Genomic DNA, 11,843 nt, shown 5'->3' with positions numbered 1-11,843 from the left:
TCCATCTTGTCACCTTTAATAAAGATGTCCAAAGCGAATCAACCGGGCTTGTCTAGGAACGCTAGGAATCGGGAAGCGGAGACCGAGGAGCCTCGCTCCACACTATTCACTTACCTGCTTCTTCTGTAAAAGGCATATATTTTAGCTACGTAAGTATTACATTCCAAATTTTATCTACTAGAAATACCATATTATTCCCTATTCTTCAAATTTCTAATGCACTATTTCAACTTAAACAATGCGGATGTGGCGCACCGAACCTTCACCTAGGTCATAATAAGTTGAAGTAGTATAGCGATTTGACATTTTGTCAGATACCATGCTACCGGAGTCTCTACAGATTGTTCAGTGACGCCATGGCATAGACTTCGGGCTAGGTCAGTGTCTCCCCTAACTTTCTGAACGTCAGTACCAAATCTTCTTCCACAGAACTCTGCCTTCCTTCTACTTCAGGGAAGAATTACCGACATCACCGACGTACTGAATAGGCATGAGGATACTAGCATGGCTTGAAGTGTATGTCGCAGAGTGGAAGTACAACCCGCAGAGAGTGAGGTGGCCGCATAGTTGAACACACTGTGAAGCAAATTATCAAATCTCCACAGATATATTGGCATGACAAAGTCTTACTTGAAGTCGTTATAAGTTACATACACCTGAACTTTATTACAAACCGACAGAGGGGTTCGTGAGCTGTCAGTAGAAATGTCACCAATATGATGGCTAAAACGTGCAGAGCCACAGGAGCTCACGTAAATCGGCGGCAGTATAATAAATTTATATTTGCCATTGACAAGATTTCCCCAATTATTTTTCGTGGTAACTTCTACAATGGAAAATAAATCGTAATAATGATAATCAGTTCACACATCCTACAGGTGTTATCCTAAATATGAACAATTCCCAGAGTGGAACCAGACTCCAAAAACAATGGAGAAATGCAGAGACTAGGATCCCGCTCTGTCTTCAAACAGCCTATGAATGTCTTAGATACACCCCTAATTAAAGTTGAAATTGAGTACCATAGTCTTTGTTCGCCTGGCTCTCGATCAATCGCTTCATCTAAGTAAGGAAAAAAGCAGACCGCAGCGTGACTACGACCACGGTAAAATTAGCCATAGAGATACACCAACATGGGCACAGTAAATTGTGTATTACGAAGGTTTATCCACATCGAATTTTTCTTGTTTCAGCAGAACCACTAGAATTGGTAACAAAAATCACTCATACCAATAATTTGTTGCAGACGTTTATCACTTCAGCTAAAAACCAAAAAAACAACACAAATTGAAGCCGTTTTATTACAAGCAGTCCAACTATACAGATTTGGAAAGCAAGGCGTAGCTCAGGTCGAACCAGAGTAAGAGGGATCAGGTGGTGGGTAGGAATATACATTGGTGGCAGAATCCGGATGGAAATAGACAACGGGAAGATGATTAGGCGATACATTGAACTTCCCCTTTCGCTTTCCATCTTCAGCCGCCTCCTAAGAAGAGAATATCCGGGTTAGTAGAAACACCAACTTACCCACTGATGGCTCAATTCTAGCATTTTCGCCTTTAATATGCGAATTACGCCTGTTTTGACCGAGTTTGAGTTTCTCGTCTGTGCGTCGAGGATAGCTTCGTTGTCCGACTTCCTGTCTGGCTTGGTATTCGGTCCATAGAGTTCAAGAAGATCGGCCCAAGTTTTAATCTGTGGATGCAGTTTAGCTAGCATCTCCTGAGCTGCGTGGTTGCGACCAATGCGCTTATTTTTGCAGGAGACCTACAGCAAATAAAATTATGCTTGAATTTCTGAATATTCACCAAAGAAATTATTCGCATGGCTAAAAGCGCGCTAAGCATATATGGACCCGTTTGAATAAAGGGAATTTTCAAATTCGAAGGAAACCGTGTACTCCCTCTTACACCGTCAGGTCTTGGGGGTTTCCCGCACTTTTGGCCACTAAAATGACCCAGACTTTTACCCCCCCAGATTACTGTGTGAAGCGATTACGGTAGCAGAAAGGATCTACTAAAATCAGGCTTTCAAGTCATATTGGGTCTTGCTTTAACAGGGACAACACTCAGCGGACACAAATGTGTCATATAAGCGACGGACCGTCAATTCGGACGGAGCCAACAGTGGTAGTACATGCGGGTAAAAAAAGCAGTGTCGTGACAGGTTTTTTTTAGTGAACTAGTCCGTAGAACGCGTGTACGGGAGACTTCAAGCACAATGCAGTGATGGGATGCTCGGTGGCTCAATAGTGGTGAGACATTTGAATCGTGAAAAAGTGACGACCTCTACCGTGGTGGTAGTTGCTAAATCAGAGCAGATCATGGGACAAAAATCCCGCGGTCACCGACCCTGCAGCCCCCTTTATGAGGACGAATAGCCTCCGAAGTAAAATCGCAGACACCTGTTTCCATACCGTTTTTTAGTCAATAAATTTGCTTTCAACTTGTTGAAATTCCTACCCAAATAGCTAGTCCAGCTTGTATGAATGAGGAGGAGTACAAATAACAACTCACCTGTACACGATGTTCACCAACACTGATTTCATAAATATGATTGTTCTTGTTATGAATAATCATATTCGAATGTACATCGCTCTCTGGAATGCAGTGGCGTTTGACATACTCCCCGAATATGGTGTATGGAGCGGCGCAGTTTAGCTGTCTGGCAGTTACTATTTCGTACACCTGTCTATCCGTAACTGATACTGCTCGAAAGAGGTTAAGATCAGCCTCAGACAGCATAGACCCAGTTGACTCCGTAATTTGCGATCCTGATTGAATCTTCTCCTCGAAAAACGCTTTGTACTCCGGTAGCATCTCAAATAAAGCCAAGCGAGCTGCAAAAGATAGAGGTAAAACAGTTTGCTATCTTTAGAAGCACTTGATAGCTAAATATACACCTAGTGCACATTGATTGACGTCTCAACAATAAGTATGCAATGATTGAACGTTTACCTATTCCAGAGTAATGGAGACAATACCTCCAGATCTAAGAAGGCAAGTCAATTTACTAGTCACTTTGAAAAGAATACACTTGAAGCTGGATCTCGCAAAGCGACCTCTAGGAGAGGCTTCAAAAAGAAAGCAGAATCAACTACTCATCGTTAAAACCTGCTGAACAGCTAGCTCCATTTATCATAGGGTGATTGAGCTCAAGGAAATTGGAGATGTGCCCTTTACGATTAAGAAACCAAACCACCTTGCGAATCAGACGGGCTACCATGCATGGGGACAGTGATTACGTATGGGTTATGACAATCATGGGGTTGAATTCAGGGGCAGGCAAGGAATCGACAAATTTATGTGTCCGCAGTTCTTGAATTCAGTCCTTGCATCGCCTGATGATTAGAGGTGGTCTGTGATTCAAGGGTCACGCGTAGAGGGAACAGTATAACAGGGCACTAATCAGCCGCTGTCTGAAAGTGAGAAATTACGAGCAAAGAAGGGTGAAACTAGTGACCTAAGAAAGCGTTCAAACTCAAACTAACCAGCTTCAGAGCGAGCCAACCTCTTGCTGTTTCCCGAACCAGTTGGATAAGTTACATTGTTGATAACGATGGCGTAGTGGAAGAGTTGTTTGTCATTTTCAACCACCAGCGGTTTGAAAGTTGACTGCACATGCAGAACACTTTGGCAGTACTCGTGTAGTATGCAGATTGGAGACTTGTCGAACAGTCGGAAGATGCGTTCTATGTAGAGATGCACAAAACCATAACTTTACAATGACTACCAAACATCCCAGCGATTGCTAAAACTACCGGCTTACCTTTAGCTCTTTGCTCCATGAAGTTGTTCTCCATGTCTTCAAACTAGAGAGAATATGTAACGAAGTGAGATCCGGTCAAATAGAGATTTAAAGGGTAAAAAACTTACAGATCCATCACCATTGTTTATCCTTTGATTGCCTCTCTTCGCACGGTAGAAACGCAGACGCTCCCAGCGATTTCTAAATCAGGCGATTGACTGATAGTCAGTGCGGTGACGAAAAAGCAAAAAAGGATTTCTTTATGAGCATAACGTAAAACCGGGGCAGTCCAAGATGAGCTGTTCACGCGCGAGATTAATGCGTTCGCCACCGGAGCCCCAGAGGGAAAAATCGGCCATTGAGGCATAGATACTGTATTCTCCTAACATTTAAAGCGCTCAGAAGTTAAGATGTGTATATTTTTTTCTCAGATCAACAACATACTGCTGTTTTAGATTCAACCAGTTTGTTTGTAACACGGTTCGGTTCACAAGTCACATATCTGTGACGCTGACAACGAGGGTGTTGACGTCACTTGCGGTGTGACAACCAATGAAATTCACTGCAGCATATGCGGGATCCTGCGCTAGCTAAGGTATTTAAGACCCAAATGAGACCGACTCAAACTGAAAAATGCATGCAAACTCATGAATTTTGGGTTGTTAAAGCACCATTCAAATGACTGGTACCTAACACGTTCGCTGCCAAGCCCCCGACCACCGCTACCCAGGCACCTAGTCCCTCTAATGTGACACCAGTTGTCATTACTTTTTGTAGCTACAGCAATTCAGACACGTGAAATAGACAATTATGAGGCCTAACACACATGTGAGGCTCTAAGTAATATATGAGGATGGTTTTCGTAGAGGTAGGGCACACGTGCAAAACATTTAAGTGGGAGGAAAAACCAAATGAAAACACCTTCAAGTATTTAAATAATAGTTATTTATTTTCATGATAAATTTTAAAACATTTGTCTACACACAGTCCAATCGGTTGTCCTTTATTTGTCTTACAAATCTCGCAGGCGTACATGGTAGCTGTGCGCCTCTGCATGGTGGCGCATACACGACATCTAATTCTTTTATTCAATTTTTGAGGAAAATGTTGTGTATCTGAATTACTGCTGTGTGGAAGCACAGATATTCCGCTCTCAACATTTAGTAGGGTCTTGACAACATCATATCTAAAGAACACAAAAGATATGTTCTATTTAAGGATAGGCAATGAAATAACACCTCCTGCTACGGATGTCTAACTACTAACATATAAATAATAAAAGCCTTAACATGAGCCATTCATAAACTTAATTACTTTCCTCAACACTTGCTCGACCAAAACGACCAACTTAGTTGCAATTGCCCCAAACCCAGAAGACTACGTCGATCTCTTAATAGTATGGACTCGTCTAACCTGTTTGCGATACTACTTGGCCCAGCTGTGAGTCTATCACGAACCGACAAAGACCATTCGCCAAATTTCAGCGATGCTGGTCTCCGGCAGGGTAATCGGAGGTGTCACATGTGACACTGGTAGCGAACGTGTTAAGCATGATGGGGCCTTAAATGCGTCACAATAGCTTAATGTCAGCTCCAGGGCCATGAATGCGCAAATAGCAATATTCAAAAATACCAAAAGGAAACACAAACCTGAAAGTCAAAGCGTTGGTTCTCTTGAATTTAAATAACTTGCTGCAATATTCACGCACTTCATCAGGGGTTAGGAGCTTTGAATTATGCACGTTGTTATCGACTCGTTTCTAAAAGAGGTTTCGGAGGGTCAATAAAGGATAAAACTGCAGTATTCACTGGACTAGATGAATAAAGGCAAAGGGCCTGTGGATATAATTCAACAAATCGGGACCCATTTCACACTAACTTAGAGAAAATATGACCACCAAACTCTAGGCGTTTTGGCGACCTTAAAGGGCATAAACGGAAAATGTAACACTTTCTAAACCAAAAGCATCTCACATTTAGTGTCAAGCTTAACTGACTTGTTTGTACTAGTTTAGTGGTACCAATTATCATGAACTGACAAAAAAACTTAGCAAATCTGTGACATTGACTGTGAACGTGTTAAAATCTTGATAAGACGTATAGAAACACTAGAGATAAGGACACCCCACCTCAGGTTGCGCTTCTTGTTGCGCCGTATTCTCATTCTGGGATGTCACATTGGACTCCAAAACCGGAGATGTCTTTTCTTTAACTGTCAATAAAAATAAAGGTCTATTAATAACTCCACGCAAACAGAAAAAAACCAGGCCGTCCGTTCATATAAACAGCAATGTTGTATCACACATGAAAAATGATCGGTCTTACGATAAACCATAGGTCTATAGGTGCACTAATTAACAGCATTCAAACGATGAGCCATAATACTGAATATATTCTTTGTAAAGAAAGGCTTTGTTACCATTTCTTCGACAGAGGCGTTTAGTCGGCGGTGGTAGGTCTCCATGCTTAGCGTCCTCGCCTTCATTTTCACCCTCCTCGTCCTCGTCTGTCGTCAACTCACCCTCCTCCTTTTCCTTATCAGCAACCTCTGATGCGTCTTCCCTGTTCGCATTAGCGCCGTCACAATCACCACCGCCCTCAACGCTTCTAATAGGACATTCAAGGGTCTTTTTTGCTTCGCAATTGGAACTATCTTGCTGTTGTGTATCACTATCTACCCTTGATTTGTCGGCATCTGAAACCTGAACACAAGACCTTAAACGTACAGTCAGAGGAAAGTACTCCAGCCAGCTAACTAACCTTAGAATTCAAGGGTTCTTTGGGAGCAAATTTACTGTACCGGTAATTCAAACAAGGAATGGCAAAAATCGGGATGGTGGTACTTTTTACGCTCTCTGGGGTGACGATGAAAGGACGAGAGAGGGTAGCAACTCCAGTTATTGGATTAAAATACATTGTTAAACCAGAATCGTGTAGCAGCTTAACCCAATTTTCAGGAAGCTCTTTGGCGTTTAAAGTGTCATAACCTGTAGGAAAAAAAGTACTAGATTATTTCATTCATAACATATTACAGCAAGATGCGCAAAAGAGGCGGTTTCACATGCCCAAAGTACAACTTAATTGGAGTGAAATTCATTGAAAATGAAGAAAGATTGACCTTCTGAAGAAATTAGCTTTCCCCAAAGAAATTGTAAAAATCATAACCAGAGCATAAATCGCTTTATAAATAGGATGAGAAGCAACGAATGGTGAATGTGCCAAAGCAAGCTACTGCCAGCACTACTTAGGCCCGGACAAGGTAAAGTGGGAGTCAAAGAAGAGGAAAAAATGCTTGTGGCATGCTACTTATTTACAACATTAGAAACTTAAATGTCATCATCATGATAAAAGCAACATGTAAAAAGTCTTCAAAACCACTTTACATTATTTCATAATGCTCAACTAAGAGGCATAAATAGATATTAATTTTAATAAAAATTTTATGTTGAGATGTGGTAATAAGGACTTACCGGGAATGACGTATCGTTCTGGTGTTTTGAGATGTGGCTCCTTGTCGAATGGATCACCCAGCTGAGAATTCTCAGGAGCTGACTCCTCATTTTCATTTTCTTTATCTTCAGGGGGGTCCATCTCGACGGGAACAGGACAAAGCGCAGAACACACCAATCAAAAACAGCTGATCAGATTTGCATATTCAGGCTATCAATTGGAAGAGATAAACAATTGCCAAATTCTGAGAAAACGGAAAATCGAATGCTTAAGAAGTTGGAATCTATTGTGTTTTACCATATTTGCGTTTTTAATTTTAGCTGAGGTGTAAGGTAAGTGAGATTTCTCCTTATATTGGTGGAAGCACTTATTGCGAAAACCAAAATAAAGCATAAAATCTTCAAAATACCGTAAATTCACCGGACTTTATCCTTATATTTTTCATCTTCTTCTTATTAGTTGCGTAACTATTGCCTTGGTTTCGAGAAACTGCCGCCTCTTAAATCCTTTCCTTCAAATCAGAGGAGACTTATTTGGATTACGTCCCCTGAAATAATATTATCATTTTCGTTGAAGCTGCCTAGCTTATACATCCCCTTACGACCATGAACTTATGTTACACTCTCAGGTATTTTCGTGAGCACGACTAACCCTTGACAAATTTTAATTTCATTGACAAAAAGCTTATCTGAGCACGGCAATACTGAACTTTTCATGCCATCACCCCTCTGCAGGACCCTATAATGCCTTTATTCTCCTCTCAAGCCTTAATAAGCTATATTGTAGTACTTATATCTTCTAAATCTTCCTTTTCGAGAGGAGGAGGGCACTAGAATCTAACCTCGTGACTAGGGAGCGGTCAACATCTCCTAAGTTAGAGCAGAGTCCCGTTTCCAAATCTTTTTACGCTTGTATTCACTTACTCTAAGTAGCAAATATGTCAGAATCCAATTAGTCTTAGTGTTTTGGGGGTATGAAGGCCAGGAAAGAGGAGATAGACAAGGCCTGTGCTACAATGGTGGTAGCAGTGGATTAGAGGTAGAGGTTGAGTTTTGTGGTTTAGAGTCACTCTTCGAAGTTCATGTCGTTTTTGGAAGGTCCTCTGGCGCTGTCGTTAGTGTAGCTAAGGCCTCATTAATCTCTTCTCACCCAACCTTCATACCCTTAGAACGCTGGGGCTGATTAAAATTTGTCCTATCTATTTCTTAGGGTAAATGGGTATGGATACAAGATTTCGACAGCAATCGACGCCGGTATCACCCAAGATACGGACATTGGCCAATGCTGCGTCACGTTGACTCAACTTATCATCGATTGGGAAGAGCAGTTCCTCACCAAAGTCTTCTTCCGTCTCTTCCAAAAAGCTGACGAGGACGAATAGGAGTACTTTAGGAACCTCCAACATCTAGCAGCACGTGCCTTTAGAGGCTGTCCTCCAAGCAATGTCTCTAAAGGGATAACGATCCAGTTGGACACGGGGTCCGACCCTCCATTAGGGTCGAGAGGATCCGCGATATAAAGACCAACTCGCTTAGCCGACTGGTCAAGCTCACAACCAAGAAGAGACAGGATATCTAAACGATCTCGATCTACCAGAAGCCTACAACTAACCAAACTCATCACCATTGCATCACGTTTCTCCGTGTCATACCCTAAGACCAGGAGAGCCTTACTTTCCTCTTCCCTGCCTACCTCCAAATGGCTCTCAGTCATACGCGCGGGCTCAATGTAAACTTAAAGGACGTCCCTGTAGTTTTCTTCTTGAATCAGGCGTAGCTAGATAAAAAGTAAACCACCAGGCTTTCCCTACTCTTTGTAACGAATAAGATCCTTTCCTTTTCTACGAAATTGCGTTCAGCAGAAGAAAACGAGATAATACTTAAAGGAAGACTCCGTTAAGAGTCTCTATAGGGAAGGAGACCTGGACAGTGAAGTTTATTACACATCCAGAACTGGCCTGAGACGTGGCATTTAGTGCTGTTTTGCTACGTAACGTCAAATCTATCCTAGATTTGGTGGAAGGCACCTTTTCCACTCAGCTAGGCACTGAAGCCAACGTAGCTGTTTCACTACCGAAAGAAGGAGCAGACAACATCTGCAACACCCTTTTCCAAGCTGCATCCGTTCCTATTAACAATTTAGATGACCTTTGTGAGCAGCTGATCCACATTTTCGATGACGAGAGGAAAGAACTTCGTAAGCACTTGATTAAGTATGAGAACATCTTCGCATGGCAAGGTGCTAAACTGGGACGACCAAATGACAGCGAAGCTGGACCCATCTGGCAGCCACCCAGACGTATTCCACCTCCTCTGCTAGGGGAAGTAAACCGTCTGATTAAAGGGATGATCGAAATGAGTTTATAAAGCCGTCTAATTCACTATGGGACCCTCCGAGCTCACTGGTAAAGAAGAACGATGGTAGTCTACTGTTATGCATCGACTATAGGAAGTTGAACACCGTAACTCAGAGCGATGCGCTCCACTTACCCCACATAAATGACTCACTGGACTCCTTACATAAATCGAAGTGGTTCTCCACCCCAGACTTGAAGTAAAGATAATGGCAAGTGGAAGTGGCGGACGCAGATAGAGAGAAGAAGCATTCATATTGCCAAACGGACTTTATGAGTTTCAGACAATGCCCTTTGGACTCTGTAACGCAACGGCCACCTTCCAGCGCCTGATGCGGACAAAACTAATCGGCTTTTTTCCCAATGCATTGTATTATACATCGTAATGATGTTCTCGTCTTCGGTAGAGAGCATAACGCCAACCTGGGACTGATGCTGGACCGTCTGCAGAATGCAGAGTTTACCCTGAACTCAAATAAATGCCGTTTTCTGCCATGATCGGTCACCTTCCCGGGAGATACCGGCTCGTCAGATGGGATGGCAGTCAACGGAGGCCAACAAAAGCAAGTATAGACGTGGACAACACCAACCAGACGGATGTCCGCAGTTTCTCAGGTTTGACAAATTACTACAGGCGATTTGATAAAGGTTTAGCTAAGATCGTCAGTCTGCTGCATAAATTGACCGAAAAGCAGGCGAAGAATTTCAAGTGGGCGTTTAAGGAACTGAGGAAAATACGCTTCGCTGCACCGATTCTAGCCTTACCAAACTTCAAATCGAGCGCCTTACCACTTGTACTGGATACAGACGCAAGCGACGCAGACCTGGGCGGTGTACTCTGGCAAAGGTATAAAAAAGGAATGGGAACACATCACCGTCTACCCGAGTACTAGACTCAGTGAAAAAAATGAGAGAAAAGTGCGACACAAAGTGAGCTGTTCGCTATCTACACAATGATTAGACACTTCGGACACTACTTGATAGCGAGAGCGATCAGTCAGAACAGATCATTAGGCACTCACTGTTAAAAACAATAAGTACCACCGCTCATTTGCAGGCTGGGATGAAGAACTGCAGTAATATGATTTTACAGTTCAATACCGAAAGGGAAAGGAGCATGGTAATGCGGTAAACTATTCCGCAGACCGACGGCAGCAGAAACAGGTGACGTTGTAGTGCGCACCATATTTTTGAGGGCCCCTACCAAAAACCATTGGAGAAATACGCAGAGTACTGATCCTGACACGACTCCGACATACGAGAGGTTCCTGACATCCTTGTATAAGCCTACAGCGGAAGAGATGACGTCATCTAGCAAGGCGACCAGACGGATCTAGCAAGAATGGTCAAAACCCTCTCTGGAGGATGAGATTTTATGGTGCCAAGAAGATATTGAATCTCCTAAGTGCCTAGTGGTCGCTGGCTCATTAGTGCAAACAGTTCTCCAAAGATTGCACGGGCAACTCAGCCACGTGGGTGAATAGAAGATGTTAGATGGCGGGAGCAAAAGATACTGGTGGCCTTCGCTCACCCTAGATGTGCGGGATTTCTGCCGAACCTGCACTACTTGCAGCGGTTTCAATAGGCCTCAACCCACAGCCATCGCACCTCTGCAACCCATGCCCACCGGTTTTCCAGGGGGAAGAGTAGGAATAGACATTATGGGTCCTCTGCCGCCCACCAAGAGAGGAAACCGATAATATTTTGGTTATGGTAAACTACTTCGCAAAAGTAGCCGAGACAGAACCCATGAAGTCACAAAACGCTGGAATGGTTGCTTCAGTTTTCTTCAATTGGTGGATTTGCCAGCATGGAGTGCCTGAATCCGTTCATGGCGATCAAGGCCTTAACTTCGAGAGCCGACTCTTCACTGAACTATGTAAGACATTCCGAATTTCAAAGACAGGTACGACATCTTGACATCCGCAGGGCAATGGATAGGCGGAAAGAGCGAATCGCACTGATAGGACTACCAAAGGCCTCTACTAAAGACCCACAACCAGATGACTGGAATTTAAGCCTAGGGCGTGTCCTTTACGCGTACAGGGCTACAGTCCATACGTCAACTGGCGTTTCTCCATGCAAGATGTTCACAGGTCGTGAAATGAGAGTGCCTTCGGATGTCTTCTTGCCATATACATACTATGTCTGAAAGAAGGCGTAAGATAAACTTTTAACATCGCACGTAAACATTTACGACTGTTCCATATCAGGCAGAAGGAATATTACGACCGACACAGATGGACGAACGTCTACCCAGTAGGAGACTTGTTGTAAATTTACAGACCAATTCC

At 43.0% G+C, this 11,843-nt stretch overlaps 2 protein-coding genes across 2 annotated transcripts; both read right to left on the bottom strand. All coding sequences in view use genetic code 11, as the record gives it.

Annotated features, from left to right (window-relative positions):
* Positions 1-1,345: 1,345 nt before the first annotated feature.
* On the bottom strand, positions 1,346-4,106 carry EGR_05018 (Microprocessor complex subunit DGCR8; the record flags this gene model as incomplete). Its single annotated transcript, XM_024494267.1, has 7 exons — positions 1,346-1,486; positions 1,528-1,767; positions 2,517-2,839; positions 3,491-3,691; positions 3,769-3,811; positions 3,876-3,948; positions 4,021-4,106. The coding sequence occupies 7 exons, from the start codon at positions 4,104-4,106 to the stop codon at positions 1,346-1,348; spliced, it is 1,107 nt and encodes a 368-aa protein (XP_024351361.1).
* Positions 4,107-5,854: 1,748 nt separating this feature from the next.
* Positions 5,855-8,909, bottom strand: EGR_05017 (hypothetical protein; the record flags this gene model as incomplete). The annotated part of the gene is made up of 6 exons (XM_024494266.1): positions 5,855-5,958; positions 6,166-6,448; positions 6,507-6,733; positions 7,217-7,337; positions 8,425-8,560; positions 8,593-8,909. The coding sequence occupies 6 exons, from the start codon at positions 8,907-8,909 to the stop codon at positions 5,855-5,857; spliced, it is 1,188 nt and encodes a 395-aa protein (XP_024351360.1).
* Positions 8,910-11,843: the final 2,934 nt, after the last annotated feature.

The sequence above is a fragment of the Echinococcus granulosus genome, assembly GCF_000524195.1.
Source record: "Echinococcus granulosus chromosome Unknown EG_S00034, whole genome shotgun sequence".
NCBI lineage: Eukaryota > Metazoa > Platyhelminthes > Cestoda > Cyclophyllidea > Taeniidae > Echinococcus > Echinococcus granulosus.
This window is presented reverse-complemented; position numbering and strand designations above follow the sequence as displayed.